General features: G+C 43.5%; 2 protein-coding genes across 6 annotated transcripts in view; both read right to left on the reverse strand.

Moving 5' to 3' along the window:
• TSPAN9 (tetraspanin 9) overlaps positions 1-12,175 on the reverse strand; it is a 170,963-nt gene extending 158,788 nt beyond the window's left edge. Inside the window, exons 1-2 of one of the 4 annotated variants that reach the window (XM_050333554.1) lie at positions 12,082-12,175; positions 1,662-1,706 (exon numbers count right to left, since the gene is read on the reverse strand). The gene's annotated coding sequence lies outside the window, so the exon portion shown is untranslated. Of the gene's footprint in view, positions 1-1,661; positions 1,707-12,014; positions 12,034-12,081 lie in introns of those variants that run through there. The other 3 variants (XM_050333552.1, XM_050333551.1, XM_050333553.1) reach the window with 3 other exon arrangements.
• A 6,896-nt stretch (positions 12,176-19,071) lies between these two features.
• The window catches only part of TEAD4 (TEA domain transcription factor 4), a 53,450-nt gene continuing 48,986 nt past the window's right edge, over positions 19,072-23,535 (reverse strand). For both annotated transcript variants that reach the window (XM_050333548.1, XM_050333547.1), the window contains exons 13-14: positions 21,982-22,134; positions 19,072-19,311 (exon numbers count right to left, since the gene is read on the reverse strand). In XM_050333548.1, the coding sequence (XP_050189505.1) occupies positions 19,198-19,311; positions 21,982-22,134 (267 nt within the window). In that variant the 3' untranslated portion in view covers positions 19,072-19,197. The remainder of the gene's footprint in view (positions 19,312-21,981; positions 22,135-23,535) is intronic.

The raw sequence follows: 23,535 nt of genomic DNA on the forward strand, positions 1-23,535 counted from the left end.
TTTTCTGCTTTTTGTGCGACCATGCTGGCAAGTTGGGGGTACATGGGAAATCGGGAAGAGACACAGCTGGGACAGGTGACCCAAACAGACCAGAGGGATATTCCATACCATATGACATCATGTTCAGTGTATAAAGTGGGAGGAAGAAGGAGGAAAGGGGGGACACTTGGAGTGATGGTGTCTGTCTTCCCAAATCATCTCGATGGGGACCTGCTCTCCAGGAGATGGCTGAGCTCCTGCCTGCCTGGGAAACAGTGAATTAATTCCTTGCTCTGCTTACGTGCGTGTCTTTTGCTTTCCCTATTAAACTCTATTTATCTCAACCCACAAATTTTCCAGCTTTTACCCTTCCAATTCTCTCTCCAACCCCACAAGTTGGGGGGTAAGTGAGCAGCTGCGTGGGGCTTGGCTGCTGACTGAGGTTAAACCACAATCATGTCCAATATGAAATGTACAGATTTTAAGCTAGTTGTATAACTTGTATTACTGCATCTTATTACTAATTTTTCTCCTGGAAACACATAGATCCTACAGGTGAAATTTTCCACAGCAGTTAGACAACAGAACTATTGCCTTGACATTGAAAAATCCCTCTCAGTATCTTTCTCAGTTTTCTCTTCCATAAACAGTATCCCAAGGTTGATGCATCTTTGCCATATGCCCAGGACTGAGCCATTGTATGGCATCACCTATAATGATGATTTACACGGGTGTAAAGGAAAGTTTCAGCACTACCTTTATCTTAGCTTCACCTAATATATTTCCTGGCTTTTTCAAATTGCAAGGAGATTCTTTCCTTTCACAAACCATAATCTCTTATCACTCATCCCAAAATGTACAACAGCAGATGTTCTTTGCCTGCAGTTGTCTTTACAAGTTTTATACAGCAGCACAGAAGTATGAAATAGTTCTTGGCAAGCCAAGTGCAAGAGTGGACTATTATCTCTCTGTTGCTCTTACTGCTTGGACTTACCAACCTGCACTCCCTGCAGCCTTTGGCAGAACACATGACATTCAGCAGAGAGGTGGCTCACACTTTTTCTTTTCCTAAAGGAGTAAAAATTCTTTCTACTGTGTCAGAAACATAATGAAAAGTAGGCAGTGCCACATCTTCCACTCACTTCTAGCCAAGGCTAAATCCCTTTAGAACACAGGGAATGTAAAAACACAAAGCAATGGGCCTGCAGCTGTACTAAGACAACTAACCCCAGGGTAACAGTGGGCTCCTCTATCATAAGTCTTTTTTTCCAACCCTTTATAGAATAGGATGTTTATAGAATTACCCTTGCACAGAAGGATAAAACTTAGATGTACTAACGAGAGTGCTATCTGTTTGAACCCTGTTTTGTTATTCCCTGCTTCCTTTCCCAAAAAATGTCACAGGTAAGAAAAGAGAGGAAGAAGAATATTTGCATATAATGAAGCACTGTCCTCCTCTGCTACATTTCCTTTGGTACTTAGAGCAGCGTTTGGAGACAACCCCATCAACAACCATGTTAGTGTGGACTCTCTCAGCATTTGTGGAAAGAAAATAACAGATTACAAGTAAGTTTCATAAGGGCTTAGTGTTGGACTAACTCATCTCCCCCTGTTGTCAATGTGAGCAGTATGAAAGACAAGGTTGACTGATTCCACATATCCTTCAGAGAGATCTTACTTACTTGAGGTAACTGGATGTACGTCAATGAAAAAGTCACAGACCAAACCTGGAGGGAAGAAGAATAAAATTAACTTTTTTGCCTTTTGGACTCATTTCCCACCACAAACATAATTAGCTTAGGGGGACAGAAAGGAGAGATTGAGGGAGGAAAAAAAACAAAAGCAAAAACAAACAAACAAACAAACAAAACCAAACAGGAAAAGGTATGTCAAATTCCACCTGCTTCTGAACAGAAGAAGTAAGTCTAAACACTAGTCTCCAGGGCATAATATACTGATTTTATCTGGACTTGAATTTAAATAATAGCAATAGGCAAAATGTTACAACAGATTTACAGAAACTAAAGGGAAAGCAGAGACCATGAGGAAAAGCAAAAGTTGTGTGTCAATGAATTCAGAAACACTAATTGGAAAAATTGGAAAATCACCATGGCATCTGATGACCTACCTACAGCAGAAAAACCAGAAATTAAGCAAGACCTTTCCTAATGAACCATCCCACACTAGCCCTACTTTCTGACTGGTCTCAATTCTGCTTCTAGTACAACAAAACATTGATGGAGTGAAAATCACACAAATCCATACAATGTAAAAGCACCCCACCTTTTCCAATTCATACTGGAACTTTTAGGGCTGTAACAACACCACCCTAATGTCAGAAGGGTGCTACAAAAATAGTAAACTGACCAGAGTGAGACTAGGACTTCTGCCAGCCACATGGAGGAGACACAGAACAGTACCATCTCCAGTGTTCAAAAACCCATCAAAATTATTGCAGCTGCATACAAAAAAAAGTACAGACTGATCACTAAAACAAAAATTTGTGCTTATTCACCAAACCTGGTCACCAGAAATGTTTTCATTATTCCACTGTTGTTAATTTTTAAATGAATGCTTTCCCTTGGCCTGCTTCACTGTATCAAGTAAGATAATGAAACCCTGTTGTTGATTTCATGCAATGTATTTACTTACCTGCTTGAGCACATGGACACCTCAACATAACATATACATCAGTTTCTTAAAGGGAAATAATCCTATATGAGCACCAGGCTCATCACTGATGTCAGGCTCTATGTCGAGCACACGCAGAAATCCACCCAACCTAAGTAGCTCACAAAAGACAGAAGTGACAACAATTTCAGCCACTGAACTACTCATCCAGAAGTCAAACATGACTCAGCAATAAATAAAAACTTGGGGGAAAAAAAAATCAAGAATTAAATAATCCAAGTTTCCCACAGTTCCACTCAGAAATGTTGGCTAGTTAGTCAAACTGATGTCACACACAGTATGCTGTCAACCACATTTAGAGATGAACTTCATTCACCACTGATGTAAGACTGTTACAAACACAGCATGATCTGTAGCAAATGCAGAAATGGTCTGAGAGGAGTTCTTCAAGTCATGTAATCCAGTGACAGCAGTCCTAGCCACATCAGAGATACACTGACTGGCTTGACAAAACCAGGTCTATGCAGTAAAATTAAGAAAGGAAAATAATTAAATACTTGCAAGAAAACTGTTAGAGGAAAGAGGTCCTGCTATTAACATTGATAACAAACTCAAAGAAGCAAGAACCTTCTGACAGACCAGAACTGGCGAGATGAAAATTCACAGGCAGATGAGCTGAAGAGCTCAGTTCATGCCCCCCAAGACTCACTACAGAGCTCAGGTAGGTACAAGGTTGTTGCAATGAATGATGATGTAAGGAACAGCCACTCTGCACATCATTCAGAAATTTGCATCTTTCACCATGGTGCCTACATGAGTAGGGAGCTGTGCCCAGCAGCCAGGTAACCTGTCCAATTCACAGTTCACAGCTGAGGGGAAGTAAGGAGACAGGTCTACCTTTTAAAGCATAAGTCCTACAATAGGAGAGCTAGCAAAACCTAGAAGGAAATGTAGATCTTTTCTCCTCTAGAAAGCTCAGTGATTGGTAGACACATCTCGTGACAACTGTTAGGTACATCACCACACTTCATCCTCTAAAATAAAGCATACTTTTCTTTCAGTTCCTCAAATCATGTCCCAGGGGCAAGAAAAGTCTGTTTGCTTTTGTAAATGGATGCCTTGGACTAACGTTATCAGCACCAGGTAAATACCTACTTTGGCTGCCACTGACAGTTTCAAGTTTGCTATGGGGATATTCTGCACCTGAAGTATGGGATGGGTGGATTTTATCAACAAAATTAAAACCTACATGTCTAACCACTTTCAGATCTTTGAAACAGAAATTGCACTGTTTAGTGATCCAAGCAGAAAGAGTCTGATAGTAATCTTCTACTGACTTAAGAGGAACACTGAGCACAGAACATAACCTCTCAGTGTCTCTTAAATTAAGGGACACCTTAGCACCTTCAAAACAGACAAGAGCCTTAAGAAAATTTTGAGAAATCACTTTCCAATTTTAAAAACAGCTGAAATAAATACTATTTGCTAAAGCAGAAAGAAAGGTGGGGATTCCTGCACAAAGCAACATTCCTCTTTAAAGAGCTCTTTAAAAAGCAGTTCAGAAAAACAGCTACATATCTAAATTACTTGGACCAGTTTTGTTTCCCTTGCTGTAGTTTAATGTAGAAACAGAAAGGAAGAAATGGACTAAAGACAGCGAAACAGAATATGTGGTTCTCTTACCACAGAATGAACTTCCTCAGCTCCTTGAAGAGGAATTGATAGAGATCAGAATAAGAAGGAAGAACTGAAGATAGAGACTAAATAACCAGGAAAATCAAGCAATGATGAGACACAAGCAGGACTTTCTTCTTTCATAAAAGAAAGCAAGATGCAATAAGGACTTCTTGGGAGTTCCTGGAGAGTAGGAAACTGAAGGTGAATTTGTCAGGGAAAACTGACTGCTTTCAAAGAGACATCTTCAGAAATTATTTTAAGAAAAACAGAATGAAAAGGGGAAAGTTTCTTGTTTAAGTTTTGGGGGATACTTTGTGGTAACCATTCACCAGGAAACAGTGGGACAACATGGAGCTTGGAAAACTGAAAGGCACGCAGATAAATTTACACTGGTGTGGGAACCTAAGACACTGTTTGGTTTCATTTCCTCCTCCTGGTTTTCCCCAGAAGATCCCCTCTCTGCTTCACAGTCTTTTTCACTTTGCCCTCTGTATCACTGAAATACAGAGAACACAATAGAAAAGCTCCTCTTCACAATGAAGTTTCTTCCTCTACAAATAGTCATATCCCTCTACAGGTCACTGGTCCCAACAAGCACTTTTACCACGGTCTTCTTATCCTAACCTATGACCATATTCACCTGAAATACTGTCCTGCGTCTTCCCTGTTACCCACCTGAAACAGGAGAAGTTTCAGAGGGTAGGATTTATTTCATCTTCCATCCTGAGTGGGTGTGAGGGGAATATATTGGAAATTGCCCAGAGCTGCAGGTCTTCCCTCTTGCTCTTTAACTTTGATGGCATCAAACACCTCAGTAACAGGTATCAACACTTCCCATATCTGCCTCTGCTGCTGTCCACAGTGTCCCAGGTGCTATGAATGCAGTCTTGCCTGTCCTGCTGCTTTCTCCATTGCTGGGAACCAAATCAGCAAGAGCCTTTTTAACACTCAGAGCCACTGTTACTTGGCAAAACCTTGTGAGACAGCACAGCAGCACTGGAGAGATCCAAATGCTCTGATGTATGAAAGAGAATAACTTTATTTATATTTGGAAGGTTTCCTTACAGGCTTTTAAGCCAGCCATTTAGGTTTTCATTTTACAAGGAGACATGCTCCCATCTGCATGTTAGTACAGGTCTCTTCTATTGCCAGAACCATTATCCCATTCCCCTAATGGTATTTTGTCCACATATATATAAATACATATAAACAATACTGTGCAGACTGTCCTCCAGTGGAAACAACACACTAGACATTCTTAGAAAGTTGCTTTCTATCCTTCCAAACTTCAGCTGCACTTGCTTCAGACAAAGTCAAGTAACAACCCTCATTCACATATGGTTACAGTCTTAAAATAAAATGGAAAGCAAAGCTGATTTGGGGATAAGTATATATTTAAGAAATCAAGGAACTGTCTAAAATAAAGCTAGCTGAACATCCTGGGCAGAACCACCTTACACTCAACTGTATGCAGTTATGGGTAAAAAACAGCAACAGACACAGAGAAAGGAAAATATGCTTTCAAAAGCATTCTTGAATGATTTAACCTTTAAAAATGTGCAAATCAAAATAGAAAGTCTCCTTGCCTGTGCTCAACATGAGTTTTGAGCATGGCTGCAATCACCATAAAAAGTGTTTGTCAGCATACTGTCAAAAGGCACTTAAAGAGACAGCACTGACCACCCAATTGCACAAGACAAGGAATTTGGGTTAGTAACACTAAGTACACAGTGCTGTCCCTCAGGCTTTTCCCCTGAATAGAGCTAACCTACCGTTCTAGCTCTGACACATTTTCCTTTCTGTGAGTTCTCCCCACCAGTGTCCTAAAGCCAGGACTCCTTCAACTTCAAGTCTTGCCTCCCTCAATTCTTCAGGTCAAATTAATTCATTAGGAGTAAACTTGAAGGACACCAAACACAGGAAAGTTCACAGAGCCCTCTGTTCTCTACAATTTGCACTGATCCCTGTTCCCCAGGACAGAGTCTCAAAATTTTGAGCTGAGTCTCCTTCAGACTTGCTGGGTGTGCCATTTCAGCATTCTGTTCAGTGTACCACCTCATCCTTCCTTTTCAGCCCCTCCTCCCATGGGAGGGGTCCAGACTTCCTCTCCCTTAGCCTATTGCCTTCTCAAGGTTCCTGCCTTCCCACCCACTCCTCCCTGAGCTTCTTCTCCAGTCTAACCCTTCCTCCCCCCCAAAAATGCCACATATGGATAACATAGTTCTTGTGGTCCTATGCCTGCATGAGGTTGATATACTCCATCATATCCTTATTTTGAGTTTACACAGACCAGCCCAAGCAATTGTAAATCAGTGAAGACTGCCCACAGCAAAAGCAGCTCTACTTGAGCAATACCAGTGTAGAAGCTACAGCTCAGGTAACACAGTTCAGCTGATTCCGGAGACATACAGTGACTCGGCCTCAAAAATGTAACCGGCTTTTCACTAGTTAATTCAGTTTGTTTCCTCTTCTGCATTTGTAACAGGGATCATGGAAATAAACACCCCAGCTATTAGTCACTTCCACCTTCAGAAATATTCAGGCATTAGAACAGCATGACAGGGTTTGCATTAGAAAGGAGAACTCTGACAGCAAAAGGGAAAATTGTTTTCAAAAGAACTTTAATAAGAAAAGTTTTCCTGTTATACTTTTTGAAACAAGGATTAATTTGAACTTCAAATCTTTTAAATTTATGTTACTACTTGAGTGTAACCATAGTATTACAACATCATATTCACATCACTGCAAAGAAGTGCTAAGATTAATTAATACCTTTGTCCACTTCAAGGCTTATTGGAGCATATTTTTTATGGTTTAGTCTGCCTCATCTGCCTGGAGCTATCCCTAGAACCTGCCTGTCTGTTTTATACTCTTGATTTTAAAAGCTTTCCAACAATAGAATTTTTTCACCCCTCCTCAACAGGCAGTCTAAGAGCCTAATACAACTCACTGGCATCAAAACACAGCTCATTACTTACTGGGGATCCCACATTTCCTATCCTTTCTTCTGTGTGAAGCATGGTCAGATGTCTCCTTTTCTACTGTGCTTGCAGACAAGCCAAAAGCAGCTGGGTTCTGCCCAAGGATCATGCCTTATTCTACAAACTCTAGCCCTCAAGGCTGGCGTTGACAGCAATGAATGCAAGTGTTTGGAATATCAGGAGAAAAAACAAACAAACACAAAACAAAAACCAAACAAAAACCAAACAAACAAATTAAAAAAAAAAAAAAAAAACAGAAGGAAAGGTGAGGTAGGATTTGAAAGACATTTAAGCAACAGTGCTGTCAAACCGTGCTAGCAGACAACCCACAACTTTCCTAGAAACACTTGTGCAATGAGGAAAGCATCCAACACCTTTCACTGGAGAGCAACATCTTGCGTCATCACAAACACACCACAGAAAACATGTCACTGAACCAAAGAAAGTGACCCAGAAGATGGATTTAATGTTTTTTTCCCAGGAAACATAACACTGACAGAGCAATGCATGTTTCATCTGAGAGAGGCTACAAGGAGTAGCAGAAATGGTCTCCAGAAGTCAGTTTTAGGAGACCAGGAGAGATAAACAGAAAGCACAGAGTGCACTAGTGATAGCTCTTTAGTCTCCAGTAGAGCATCTTATTACACATGAGTAAAATATAAACAAGATTATATCTTCCCAATGAGTACTTCTCCTCAAAATTAAATTCTATCATGCATTGTACTGAGTGAAGAGAAGGCACTTCCTCAGCACATCCATCCCTACTTCACAATTTACAATTTCACTGCCATGTAGAGAAGACAAAGACCTATTTCTGATCCACTCACATTCTCTGGGTATTGATAAGCTGGCCCTACCAGGATTGACTAATTCCTAAAATCTGTTAAAAACCATGGCACAAATGGGGAAATGCTCTGCTGAACCTGACATGCTTGTTTTATTTTCTAGACAATCAAAGAAGGTAACCCTTAGGTAAGAACTCTTCCCTGATCATACACTGTCTTTTTTTTAGCACCGTGTTTTATTGTCGTCACACTTCCCACATGAATTTTGAAAAAACATTGTTTTGCCTATTTCAGAAAGCATCTTTAAGCAACGTTATGCCAAAAAGGCACTTCGTACTTTGAGAATCACTAAAGGAAAGCAAGTTTTCAAATATAAAGTATACCCCTGATCACACACACAGGGCAGTTCAGTATAAACTCCTAGCATAGTGAGGAACATTTTTAATTTAATTTTTTTTAAATTCCTCTTAGTATCTTAGCAGCACATCAGCATTCTAAAACCTTTCTTTATTTCTTCATCTGGAGCACTTACAAGTATCGCCATAGTTTTACAGACCTCCTTCCTTCTCACCCAAATGCTTGCTTGATCTCAGGATCAAAGTACTCATGCTGGAGCAAGTCTAAGGGGGTTCCATTCTGCTCTACTCTACATAGGGCCAGCTATGACATCCCAGCAGGACTCTATCCATTTTAGTCTTGAAAATCTGTGAGGGCAGATCTGACTGTCCTCATTGCAGGAAAGACTTTCATTACATCTAGCTTGAACCTCTTGTTTCAACCCATATTTGTTGGCCCTCACACAGCCACCACGTACCAAGGTCAAGAACCTATTCTCTGTCCTCTTCAGAACCTCCTCTTAATTGCTGGAAGGTCACCATAGGTCCCATCAAAGTCTTCTCTTCTAGAGGCTGAACAAGCCTAGTTCCCTCAGCATACAATCCCCATGCAGTACCAGGGCTCTGAGAGCACTAAAAGGCCTTTAAATGCACTCATCAGCCTCACATCCACCCCTGCTCTCTGCCCATGGCATCGGGGACTCCATTTAAGCTCTGCCTGTGGCCTTCCGTGCCTGCCCAACACATGCTGTAGGTGTGCCTGTCTCCAACCATGCCTCTGTATGGTCATGGATCCTACTGATCCAGACCCTGACCCATGGTCTTGATTCCCCACTTGACCTCAGACCTGCTGCATCACTGTTGACCTGCTCAGTGGTGACCGTGTCTGACCCTAATTACCGTCTGTCAGCCTGATCCTGACCTTCTGATTCACACCTGAACTTGATCTTGGATCTGCCTTATCATCACAAACCTGCCTAGTGATCCAGACTCATGCTTGGCACTGTCAAACTCGGTACCACAGGACAAGGCCCTGGCTGGTGGGGCACCTGCCTTGCCAGCTGGGTTACCACACTCAGTTCCCAGCTCCCCATCCCTTACCAAGGGCCAGCTGTTACGACATGCTCTGGCCACTGATGGTCCTAGTGGCCCTCCACTGGACTAGCTTCAGTTTATCCATACCTTTCTAGGCTCTGAGGGCAGAAAACTGGATGCAGTCTGCTAGACTCTGTATAACAAAGGTTAAGTGCATGGAGATAATCACTTCCTTTGGTACACTGGCTGCAGTCTTACTAAAATATCCCTGAGTCAGCTGCCTTCATTTCCACAGCAGACCACCAGCTCATGTTCAGCTTCTTTAAAGCATCTCATCTCCTTTTTTAATGCATCAATAAATCTAGTGATGTTCCTGCAACATAGAAAACTAATGGGGCATCAGTCACTTGCAAACAGCACAATTCTGAAACATGACTAAAGTGAAAAACTGACATGGGTTTTCGATTGTAAAGCCCCAGTGCCTCAGGTATGTTACCATACTGCTTCTAAAACAAGCAGTCTCTTTCTGCTCAAGGCACAATTAGCTCCATACCAGCTCCCACAGAGTAATACCAGTAGAAAGTTTTGGATTCCCTAGTGCAAACTTGCTAGTTTCATATGTGACACAAATGCGAAAGTAACTACTCCAAACAGAGCTGCTGCCTCGGTGTTGATTTGCTATTTTAGTCCGTGGTCTTTCAAGTTTTACTTTTCTTTTGCCATTTTTAGTTTGTGCATTTGAAGAGGAAGGGGTTACATACTAAACGTACAGTTGTGTTGGAAATACCCTCATGGACAGGCTGAGGTTTGGCATGCTTTGGAAGAAAATAACTTAAAATAGCATGGAAAGCAAAGACTGCAGGATATGCATCTCCGATAGCTATTTTCTGTTAAAATAACCACAATAGCTAAGATAATACTGACATTCACAGTTAACCCTCTACCCTGCTCAAGAGACATGAACAGAATCATTCTAAACCTCAGAGCTTTGTCTAAATAATGCAAATGATTCTGCATTAGTTATGTTCTGACCCCAAGGTCTAATGCAACTTTATTCATGAGAATTAGGTTTAAAGAAAGGGCAGGCACACAAAACCAAGTTTGACATAAGTCTTACGGCCCCATTATAGAAAAGGCGTTGTATGTAGGATTTGCAATTTGATCATCACAAGTCTAAAAATATGAAAGGGAAAGATCTGGAGGCAGATGCTATATTAGCTCCTTGAAGCTTAGGAAAAATGCAAAATGGAAGCAAAGGACATAGAACTATGACTGATCCTTGGTGCTTTCAACATGACATTGCTAATTCATCTTTTGACATTTTTAAAGTTATTGAGTCCTAACTTTGGGTCCATATTCTATGCCAAAAGAACTCACATGAATGAATTTCTTCAGTGGCTATTATTCTTTGCAATTATTCATCCTGACTACAAAGGACTCCATCTATCAGCTTAACAAATAAACCATTAAAACTCTTTGTGGCACCTGTTACTAAGAACTTTGCTACAGTAAGATGTTAGGTTTGGCTTCCACAGGCAAAGTTTAGGCCCATTGAGGAGTCACAGCACAAACAAGCTGTGTGATTCGACTCTCACGGCTGTCCTGGAGAACATTCAACTTTTTTTCCCCAGACATGTCCCAGGTAACTTACCCCCGAGTCTTAAAATAGTTCAGTGCAGTCAGGTAGAAAAATCAGGTGCCCCCATTCCTAGCCCTGCAGGGGGGAAGCTCTGCTTTACAGAGTAAAAGCACAGAACAAAAGAGTTGATAAAAGGATAAAGTAGAGAAATGCAGCGTTATTCACCCTTGTAGTCTAGTTTTTCCCCCAACACAGCATCCCCATACGAGTTCCTCCTCTCTGCCCATGAGAAATCTCCGGAGCTAAAGGCCTTTTCGAGAGGCAGAGCTCACGGAGCTCCCACCTCCCATCAGGAGCACAGTGACAGGCAGATATCCAAGATTCAGCAAGAAAAGTTTCCAAAAGCTTGAACGGGAAAAGGCAAAGCTGGAGTCAAGTTTTACATAAGAAGGGGGAAGGCAGGAACTGCTGGCACCACCTCCGCGGGCGGCTGACGAGGAGAGCTGTCAGCCCACCGTGGGCTCGCTCCCCATCGCACCCTGGACGGCAGCCTCTGTCCCGCGGGGACATCTCCGCGCTCCCACCCCCCTCACACCCCGCTGAAGCCAGAAGAAAGGCAGCCCCCCGCCCGCCAGCAGCGCTGTTCCAGGCGGTGGCGGGGAGAAATCACTCCCCGGCCGAAGCCATCAGCTCCAGTGAGGGATGGGCACCGCGGGCTCCCCGGCGGAGAGCAGGACCGCGCACGCAGACGCCGCTAGGCTCGTCTCATCCCACTGAACTAACTTTCCTGTTTCCGCAAAAATCACACAGGCACCGGAGGGCGGGGGGGAGGAGGGGGTTACTGTTTCCACCAAACACTCCTCACCCCTACGAGCCACCCACACATACCCATCCCGCCGGGACCCCGCCGCTCCCCAGCGTCTCCAGCCGCCGGGCCGGCGACCCCCGGCTCCTGCCATTGGCACCCCCCGGCACGCCCGCCACGGCTGTCCCCCGCCATCTCCCATCTCCCCCTCCCGCGGCCGGGAAGCGCCCGCAGGTCCCGGCCGCCCCTCGCCCCCCGCGGCGCCGGGGCTCACCGCGCGTCCCTGGGCCGGGCCGGATGGGGCCGAGTGGAGGGGGAGCGGCGGAGGTACGGCAGGACACGGCCCCAGCTCCTGCCAGCGGAAACGGGAGGAGGGGCTCGGACCGGCGCTACCGAGCGGGGAGGAGCTGGGGGCGCTGCCCAGGGGAGGCTCCAGCCCCGCGGAGGAGGGGAGGGAGGGAAGGAGGGAGAGCTGCCGGCCGCGTCCTCCGACGCACCCCATCCGCCCCACCCTGAGGAGACCCTTTCCCAGAGCTCTGCCTGGAGCCGGCTCTCCCGGCGTTCGCTCCGCTCCCTCTGCCGCCCGCGGGACCCTCCGGGGCCCCCCTCGGGTGGGCACCAGAAGCATCCCCGGCGCACCATCCCGGAGCTGGAGGGATGCGCCCGGGGCGGGGGGCACCTACAACCTCCCCCTCAGCTGCCCCTCTGCCCTGAGGGCCCCGCGGCTCAACATCTCCTCTGGGTTCAGAATGGCAGTGGCAGTGTCCGCGCCCGCAGGATGGAGTGGCCTCAGCCCACTGGCTCCTGGACCACCGCTGCAAACGGCAAACCCAGGCTAAGATGCTCGGTGGTGCCAAGCCCGCCACGACTGCCAGTACATTCCTACGTCTTCTAGCACAGAGGGTAGGCATGTCAGAGTGCTCACCTGAGCTTTCTGCCGTCGTCGCAGCAGGAGTTGTAGACAGGTGGAGGTACGTGTCTTCTCACAGGTAACAGGTGATAGGACAAAAGGAAACAGCATCGAACTCTGTCAGGAGAGGTTTAGAATGTATATTAGGAAATATTTTTTTCACTGAAGGGGTGTTCCAGCACTGGAACAGGCTGCCCAGGGAAGCAGGAGTCACCATTCCTTGAAGTATTCAAAAACGAGTGGATGTGGTGCTTAGAGACATCTTTTAGCGGTGGACCTGGCAGTGCTGGGTTAATGCTTGGAGTAGATGACCTTAAGAGGTCTTTTCCAACCTTACTGATTATTATCTGTGATGCTATGTGAGACAGGGCCATGAGGGAGATCCTTGGAGACCATACAGAAAGTCCCCACCTGCCTTCCCCTGGGTGTCAGTGGAAGTGCAACAAAAACTTAATGAAGCCAACTTCAAACCCTGTGTCCAGCAGAAGAGTCTCTTAAGTTCTCTTAACACAGCGGGGGAAGGTTCTGCCATGAACCACTAAGCAAAATATTGTGTGATGGGGAAATTAGGGCAGAGATGCCTACAGAAGAAGACCGATGCGGTTATGGACATGGGCTTCCAGAGAAGGAACTGTATTTTACACTGTTTGAACAGCAACTCAAGGCTTTTCCAAAAATGTTTTTGCAGAAGGAAGATCTGTTTCACATTCAAAGGTCCCCTGTGTATTCTCATTCCCTTCTCTGGTGCTGCTGCTGCTGTCACACTTCTCAGTTCAAGGGAATGTTCACATCAAATACATTTTCTCATACCTTCCATTCTGTCCTAAGTGGATTTTTATAAACTGCCTGGTTCAACAGACTCTAAGCATCCTGGTGGTAGTGCTGCCAGCAACACAACTGTCATCTGCTGCATGTTTGTTTCTTTCTCCCCATAAGTATGTGCAGCAGCTCTCTGCTCTTTATTTATTTATGTGAAAAAGTACACAAATGTTGCTGTGTGTTTGCCTTAAAGCAAGCAATGAAGGAAATATGTCTTGCAATGCAGCAGGAGTAAAAAGATCTGTGGAGACAATTTTACTTGATTCTTTGGTTCTAGGCTCCAAAAAAAGGCCAATCTTCTGGATGCTCCTCTAATACAGGAATTCCCATTCTACCTGAGAACTGAAGAATCTTCATTTCAGACTTGTTGTCAATCTTTAAGTAACTCCTTTTGGAGATGAACAGCTACTTCCTCAGGAGCACAGAAAGTCAGCAGACAATGAGAACATGACAGTTTTGGTGGAGTGTTATTGTTGTTTGGTTGTTTGTTTACTCTAACAGGAACAGCAAGATGTTGTGTTCTTCACCTGTTGACATAAGCACAAGCAGCTTTTTACTCAGGTATATGGGGTTTCTCTAGTTCAAGTCAAAGCAAAAAATAAATATGTGAAATCAAGACATCGCTTGGCATCTACCTTGGAAAGAAGGTAAAAATAAAGAAGATAAAAGATATATGGTAGCTTTGTATGAACTTGATCATTTAGGGAAAAAGCTTGAGAATCACTGTGAAACTGGGGACTGGAGTGGCTGATACTGCAGCTGCATTTTCTACCAAGGAGACTGCATTAGTCTGCAGGTCTCTTCTCAATTATACAAGTAAGTTGAGGAAAGTAATCTTCGTAGGCTTGTGTTTCAGCTTCAGCTAGCTGTCTTCCACATGACCAAATGTAACATGGGAACACTGATGTTGTCCATATGGTGAGGAACAGAAAGAGTTACACCTCAGCAGCAGTATACTTGAACCCATGGCATCTGAGCAGCAAACCTAAAGGCTACATACAGTTTTTGAGAACAACTTTAAGTAACTGAATTTGAGGCAGCTATAAATGGATGCACACTTTCCAGTGTGACTCACAGGACATATCCCCTCTACAGTAATAGCAAGTCTACAGCTTTGGGTCTCAGCCACCAATTTTAGATGAAACAATAGCATGGCAACAGTGCTGAGTACAGCGGGGAAATTAGGGAGGTTGAAAATGAAAGTCTGTTCTTCTCTTTTTAACAGAATGAGATAATTCGTCTAGACTCTCTAGCTTTGCTTTATTCAGGTTCTTCCCATCATTATTGCTATATTGTCCAGTTGAATGTGATGAGGGTGCTTTTCTTTAGTGATGCTCTAATTGCTTTCCCCAAAATAAGCACCAATACTTTTGTAGCTCATTTCAGAGGTCAAAAATGGTATGGATCACAGATCTGGAGTCTTGACTGGTTGCTGAATCAGCATGTTAAATCACCCAAGTGCAGGCAAACATGGCTACCAGTGTAGTAGATATGGATCTGGTATCCAAGTGACAGATTGGGACTGCACCCCAGTCTTTGAGGTTACTGACAGAGCTGTCATCAACATAAGCTTCTGACTATCCTTGTAGAGAGTAGCCCTGATCTTGCCATCCCATTACAAGCATGCAAGTTGTCTGTTGCCTCTCTGCTAGGTTTTGATGTAGACTGTGCTTGCAGGACTGATGAAAGAGCATGACTCCTAGGCAGCTTCTTGGAAGCTCAGCACGTGTTCTTCCTGTCTCTTCCACAGCTCTAGAGCAAATTTGAGGGTGTTCTCACCTGTCTGAATTAGTTCTTATTCTTTGCTGTCACCACTCAAGTTATTCACCCCCTTCATCTGGTCCAAGATGTCAAAGAGCCAAGATAAAAATGAGCAGGTAAATGGAGAAGAAAAGGTCACTGAGAAACCATTGCACCAGAGGCTGAAACAAGTGTAATACTCAAGGAAATAATGATCCTTGGGTCTAGATTATGCAGTAGAAAGAGATTTAAATTCAATCCCTAACTTTGCCTCTAAGCCTACCTACATGTTTTCTTTGTTGGCAATGTCAGCTTCAAGAAGTTCCCACCCCCTCATCGCAGATGAATGAGGGAATTCAAATGAACTGGTCTTACCTGAAGTGTTTCTTTTGGCTTTGAAGTAAAGATGAAGGGAGGGCTCCTGTCTTACCTAGTTCTGTGTTGTTCAGACCCATGGTGTATTGTCTTATCACAGAAGACTATCTTTAAGTGGAATCATTTTAGCAATTCAGCTTGACATGATTCCACAAGCAGATGTAGCTGCACGAATTAGGGCTGATAAATTGAAGCATGTACATTAGGAAAAAAGGTAGGCACAGCTGAATAGAAACTTTTGAGGTGCTTTCTTATAAAGAAGATATTTGCATCCCTGTTTTGTCATTTTATCTTCTAATATCTCAGCGCTGTAGCTGTGAAGTGACCAGGGGAATCAGTTTTTGCTGTTTTGCCCCTTGATTTTACAGCAAGTTCTCACAGGCTAAGGTTAATATTTCTGGTATTTCTGCCCCAACAGAAACTGAACTTGAAATTACACTGACATCCTCAATTGTTGTAGGTTCTTTGGAGTTCAATTCAGCCTTTCCTCTTCAAACTAGGCTATCTCTTTTTTTACCTATGCTGCTTTTTGGTGTTTGCTTTGCTTTATTTTTAGCAAAATTGCAGCTGGCTCCTAGTTCTGATGTGCTGTCTGGTTTCTTCTGGTGAAATTCCAAGAAAGGAAGCCTTAGGGACAGAGATCTACAGTCCTTTCAGTCTTTGAAGCATTTTTATATGGATCTCACCCATTCTGCAAGGGGACAGAAGCCTTTTAGTCCAGGCCAAAATTTCCAGTACTCCCTTTGCCTCACAGCTTTATTAAATCTTCATCTGGTAGCCTACATAAAAGCGAGCTCTCCCAGACACATGAATTTTCTTTTGGTTTCTCTGCTGGGTTTGAAAGGTAGGTAGATGTCTCTTGCTGACCGTGGTTATTGACACCAAAGAGCTGTAAAGTCCAAGCGCAAGAGCAGAAAGGAATAGTGCCAGGGACTAGTCTTTCATTGTTATTAAGTGAAAAAAAAAACCACCTGCATGAGTGTCCCTAAATCAACTGCTCAAAGATTCCATTTGTTCCTCAGCCTGTTGGCTTGTGTTAATTGTTTTGATAACATCTTAAAACTTTGTTAATGCAGTTTTATTCATGATCAGCTGATGAACTAAGTGGACTTCTAGGGCTCATCTCCTTCAGGAACTACTCCGTGGGATCTGCTGTTGTGATCTAAACCTGCAGTGGATGCATGCAAGGCACCAAGCTCATGTTTGCAGGAGACACGTCACAGGCAATTTTCCATCCCTGGGGTCTTTCTCTGTCCTGGCTTAATTTCAAAGCACACTTGTCTGTGTCAGCCAAAAATACTTTTCCCAAGAGTCAGTCTGTTTTTCTGTTAGTGAGGTTTTATTTGATTTGTTGTCCACTCCACGCGTGGTTCAGAGGTCAGGAAGGAGATTGCATAGGGCCAAAATAGGCAGGAGCATGCATCAGTAATGGACTGTAGCCAGTTGGTGCTGTTCATATCTGTGTGGCCACACTGGTTGGCTGCTTTGAGAGATGTAGTTAATTTACTCCTGGGCAGTTTGGTCACTTGGCTGTGACTAGCAGTAACACCAGGCGGGCACTGGATGGGCAAGAGCAGGCTGTGCTTGCATGGGTTTTTCATGTGTAGCACAAAACAGCAGGCATTTCAAGATGCTTTTTTTCTAGGTGTTTTAAAGTACTTGGTTCCTCTTTCTCCAAACTTGACTGATTCTGGTTACCAGCCATGCAGATCTTATGGAAAGCTGTTGGCATCTGTGTTCTGTATTGCTGTTTGACCGTCAGAACTTGAAGGCATTTCTTTGTCTTGGAGAGAGCAGGCAGAGCAGGAACTTTGTGTACAGGATGAAGGTGTAGATTTTGCTCAATAAGTGCAAGCAACATTTCTGTCCTTTACCACCCACTTCTAGCTCTTGCACAGAGAAGGTTAACAGCACTAGCCCTGCACAGTCCTTACAAGCAGCCTCTGAAAGTGCAGGGTCTGCAGGATTGGGGGAAAAATACTTCATTACATATAAAAAATTAGCTGAGACCTTTTCCTATAACAAGAACCAAAACATCTTTCTCCAGCTCTGACTTCTTGGCATTATCTTTGCTATCCTTCGCACCCATGTCCTTTCCTTTCCATGCTTCCGAGCACAGGTTATGACCTAAACACAGGCCAGGAGCAGCAAGGTGCAGTGTGCACGGTAGAGGCAGTATGTTCCTCAGTAATATCTGGTGAAAACTCATCCCTGTGGTGGACCTCCTACATGCAAATAGAAATCTGCACTTAGACAGTTACAACAAATCAATTGGCTTAATGAGGAAATGAGTCATTTAGTCACCATTCCACATCAAATTGTTTGTCCCATCCATGGGACTGTGCCTGGTTACCCAGTAAATTTCCTGTTCAGTGCCTGCCAGAGAGCATCACGCAGCCCACCCCTTCCCTCAGTGTAACATGAATGGCTGGATCTTCCCCCACATCAGCAGCATTGTGGGGACTAAGATTATTGCCTCTCAGCGACTCTTGAGTAAACAACCTCAGTAAAGCAGAGAGGCTGTGTTTGATTGCCTTGGAAACATGGAAAGCTAACCTCTTTCACTAACCTCTCTCTTCCTATTCCTGCAGTTTGCTGGCCAAGTGGCATTCTTTACAATACTTCTGCACTTCACTGTCTGCAGCTACAGGTAGAACAATTTGATCTTGGTAAACAATTATTTTACTGGTGCACAAGAAAAGAGTACAGCCTAGCTCCCTAAGCATTGTTAGCTGTGCAGGGAGAACAGAAGCAAAAGCAGCAAGAATTATTTTAGTCAAGTCAGCAGACTTGAAACATAGAGGAAATCTGCTGAGCAAGACAACATGATTTAACATTCCCAATCTTCTAAGCATAACTTCATTTAACAGGCAAAAGAAAGGTTGGTATCTTGCTATCACGCATGGAAGAGAGGGGAAAAAGTAACCAGACTCTAATAGAGGAAGGCTGAATGAGCCTGTGACTGCACAGCTGCTAATGTAGACAGCCAGGCAGCTGTGTAGGATATATGTGCCCTCTCTATACACATGCATGTGCCCACGTGTGTCTGACATCTACATAAATGTATATATAAAATATACAATAATCATGTCTGTGCACAAGTTGACCTACAAATGAATGTACATGAGTGCACACACTCAGACCAGATGTAGCACCAACATTTTCAACCTGTTCATATGTGGTGAAACTTGAGGAAGCTCCTGCCGTTGCCATACCTGCATACCCAGATGCATGCCACTCCTTTTATGTGTATGATCACACCCTGTGTGTACTCTGTGGGAAGTACTTTTCACAGGATGCTGTTTGGGGTGAGACCCTTAAGCAGTCATTTGGCTGTTTCTTTAACTCCAAGTCTTTTTCCCATCTGCACAAACCTGCAGACAGACACTTGACTCTATCAATCACAAACCAGCTCAGAGGTACTTTTCTGAAAATACACAATATCTGCAGTTTATTTTTCAGTTTGGTATGAGGGGGCAGGGGTTGTTCAAGCACAGGCTTTTTTCTTATACATGCATTCCATGGACAACTCAGGGCAGACAGTCTCTAGTCCTTCACCAGCCGGTAGATGTGATGTTGGGCACCATGGTCACTAGTTGATACTTCAAAAACATATGCTATGCATAGCAAGGTCTCCTGTGTGTCCCTGTTTGTCACAACCTAGACAGAAAAGGAGAAGAAGCTCAGATGGCAACTGTTGTTTCTCTGCTTACATATTCCATTTAGCCTAAAGCAAAAAATCAGTAATAGACAAAGAACAGAGAAGCACAGGATTGATATGCAGCTTGGCCACCACAATTGCCAGTCTGTGTGCCCACACACCAAAGCAAAGCACTTTCACAGTATCTGAATACAAGGCTGTGAAGAGACAGGGAGGTGAGCAGAGTTCACTGTGGAGAAAAGTCCACTGTGACCCAGCAGTGACCATATAAGTGGAAACAGGTCCACTAGGTCCTCTACTCCCTACCCCCTGACGTTGCAGATTTCAGCAGAGGGAAAGCATTTCACAAAAAATCTCTTGTTGCCGTTTGTTGGATATAGAGAGAGGCCCACTCCTGTGGCACATCCAGTCCTGCTCACATGTATGTTGATATACCATAACCAGAAACAGTTCTTTCCCTCCATCTGCTCCTGTAGATACAGACCATGAGGATTACAGAGTATACCTCATTTTACAGGAGACTTTTAGGTTTGACTCCATTACACATTCAGCGAGGATGCATGAATGTAGCAGCTATCTTTCTTCATACACTGTAGATGTCTGGAGAAGGATGGCTGCTACATTCATGCGTTCTTACAGAAGCTCCTTTTTTCCCACTTCTTTTTCTATGGTCCTTCAGGAACCTTAGCTACTCTACAACATGAATCAGTGTCAGAAACATGGTGAAGGAGCAGTGTTGTCCAAGTTTCAGAAGCATGCACTACATGGCAGGGACAAGAGAAATACTGCACCCAGAGCTCTTAGCTCAGCTTCCCTCTCTTTCTGTCACTGCACAACTTTACACATCCTTGTCACCTGAGTTTGTGCTAAAGTTCTCTCCTGCTGGAGGAGACAGATTTTTATCAGTAGCAGCACCAACTCAAGTGCAGAAGAAAAACGTTCCAGCAGGAGGTTTGTACCAAAGCCCAATTGTTCGTGTGAAAACAGAAAGAAAATAACTGTTATCAAATTTGCTTATTAATTTTAGCAGTCTGATTTTGGTCTATTCTGTTTTCTTAATTCATGATTGGGTTTGCAGTTAAACTCCTTTATTCTCTGCAGGGTGTGATGAGTTATATACTTTGAGATGTAGTAAAGCACCAGACCCTTTTCTGAAAAATGGGCACTGAAATCTTGGAGTGCTAGATCCAGGGCAATGTGCAAAGCCAGATAAATCATGCTTGTAGGATTAGGGGTATCTAAGCTCATAAAAGGGTCTAGAAAAAATATAATTAGATTTGCCTCAGAAGCTTGTAGTTGGGTCTGAGGACTAGCAACATGCCTTACATTATGCATTTTTCAGCTTCCCCATGGGGAGTGGAAAATGCTCAGCCTGCTGCTCAGGGAGCAGGACTGCAAGACAATATATAAAAGGTTGTGCCAGCACCCACATGAGACATGCTTCTCTGTGACAAAAGGTAAGGGAAGGACATGAGATTACTCAAAACTTAAAGCCCTAGAGGAAGTGTAACTGTGTGACAGCTTTTTGATAGAATTTATAGGAAGTTCTGGCCTGACTGAGGAATAAAATTCACAGAGGGCAGTCACAGTGTTCCTCAGTACGGATTAACGCACACAGACCTTCTGTATCTCTGTCCCTGCCCACTTCATGTTTTTGCTCATCTAAAAGAACTCTCAGCATTCATACTCCTCTTTTCTCCTAGATGTTTAAAATCTTTGCATAAACATTAAAGAATAAACTTCCTAAAGCTCTATGAGGTATATTGTTAACTTTGTGTTATATAGCTGATGTACTGAGCCACAAAGCAGTGAAATGAGTCACCCAAAGTTCTCCCGAAATCTCCAGAGAATGGAATGAAGACCACTTGATTTCCATTCAGCCACTAGCATCTCTTCTACTTACCCAGCCTCAGGTTCTCTGGGCAAAGATCTGTGATGCCTCTTATAGGCAAAGATGCCTCTTAGAGGCAAACACAGAATTCAGTCCACTAGAAAAATCCACGTTTTACACTGTCTGCCCTCTTCCCAAATTTAGGCTGCATCTGAGTTTGGAAAGGCTCCTGGTTAAGAAAACACTAATGCAAATCTAGTTGCTGCAGCCTTGTAGTACTGCCTTACCTAGAGGCTGCAGTGCTTCATGTGGGTGTCACAGAGCTTCCCCACAACATGCCCTTTCCTTTACATGTCTTAAGATTCCTTCTAGGTCCAGGATGGTACTGAGCAAACTACTTCCCCACCCCCACCCCGACCCAATCTGGTCAGTGAAGAACTCATCCCAGCACTCAACAGTGCTCTTGCAGTATTTTTACCTTGCAAACAGGGTTAGGGCACAGAAAGGATATCAACATTTGTCCGGTGTTGGAATAAGCATTTCCTTTACTGTCTTCTTCATCATTCTCTTTCATTTATTTCTCTGCCTCATGAAATCTCCCTTTATTTTTTTTTCCTCTCTCTTACTCAGGTCTCTCAAATTCTTTTGCTGCTTCTCTGCTTGAGTTACTATCTCTAGAGCTCCATAAATGGTCTTGAAGAGCAATACACATGAGAGAAACTAAGTTCAATTAGGATGCTGAGCTGTAAAAGGAAAACTGCTTTGACTCACAACAGTGAACTCCTGCTCTGGGGCTTACATGTTGCCAAGCTGCAACAAAAACAGTTGAAAGTCCCACCTGTAAGATGGTAAAGTTCTCCAGCACACTGTTCATCATATACTTCTCAGGAAGGTGCTTGAGTTTATGAATGAAGTTTATCATGTATTCGCAGAGAGGGGAACGGTGAATGCGATAGGAATAGTGTCCATTTTCATAGCGTGCATACTCTGTCTGCAACACAAAATGGGCACATGGGGTTATGTCGTCACATTAGTAACAGAAAGGGATTCAGAACAGAAAAATTATGGTGGCACTTTCAACTAACTTTACTAACAGTAACTATAGTACTTTGTACCAAGGTCGGTCCCCTTGAGAGCTCCAATTTCTTCAGCGTGATTTTTTTTTTTTTTTTTTTTTTTTTTTAGAACAGTGGGTTCCAGCTTACAAGCAGCAAACGTCAAGGAGCTGTGAAAGTTAACTAAGAAGAACAGACCAATTGTCATCTATACTAATGTAAGCATCTCTACTAGAAAAACATTAGGTATGAATACACTGAAAAAATTAAGAACTACTGCTTTAGCAAGACCAGGAAGCTCCTGGTAGTGAGGGTAATCATACGCTCAGGATGCCTTAACAGCTGAAGAAGACTAAAGCTCTTTGGTACCTGAGAGAGAAAACCTAGTATCTCTGCTCCTCCCCTTGGGAGAGGGTGTGACCAATCTTACAGAGAGGGATTTTTTTTGTTCACATTCACATCTTAGCTCCTGTATATTTCATGTTCCTTTGAACAGAACCTGAAGCCAGATTCTATAATTTCACAGCAGGCCCTGTTACTCCTTTCACCCCAGGAGCTTGGTCTCTGTTCCTGTGCACCATGACACCTTCCTTTGGCCTACCTATCGCATCTGCAAATACTTAACCAGACCTCAGGCATGTCTGTCATGTTACTGGAAATGGGTCTTGGGAAGGATACAGCTTGAACTGACTGCTGACATGAGAGCACCTGGTGTTCTACACATAGCTGCTTCTGCTACATCTAAAGGTTCCTCGGGAAAGAAAGCAGCAGGATGCATATCAAAGCAGCTCTCTTAGCAGATGAATGTGGTATCAGAAAGAATTTCTTCAATGCCAGATATATGCATTTTGCAGCATAAGCTGTAAGTGTACAAGCTCTAAGTCTCATAAAACCCTTAAGACTGCAAACTACCACAGTCTATTAATTAATAGCTATAGTCTACAAATGATCTGTTTAAAAACACTAGTGAGAGTGAGGTGTTGCCTCTTTGTTTTCACCTTCCTGGAGTTCAAAACAAGGGTGTGTTCCCGAGTTTTCCTTTGCCTCCCCTGAAAAACCAGAGAATCACCAGAGCTAAGAGTCTCATATATTTGCATCTTTTCAGAAACTGAGATTTAAGGAAAAGATAACAAACACTCCCAGACCTTCAGTGAACTCCTAAAATAAGGCCACGCTGCAGACTGGAGCAAACTTACACACCTGCATGTTTCAGAAATAATAATCTATGGCATCCATCTCTCTGAGAAGAAGCATGGGATATATGAGTTTGATATACATGCAGGATGCAAATACTTGAAGTGAAAAAACAGTAACCAGGCAGAACCTTGCACCCAGGT

The sequence above is a fragment of the Myiozetetes cayanensis genome, unplaced genomic scaffold (genome assembly GCF_022539395.1).
Source record: "Myiozetetes cayanensis isolate MyiCay16 unplaced genomic scaffold, myiCay2020 scf5-8, whole genome shotgun sequence".
Classification (NCBI taxonomy): Eukaryota; Metazoa; Chordata; class Aves; order Passeriformes; family Tyrannidae; genus Myiozetetes; species Myiozetetes cayanensis.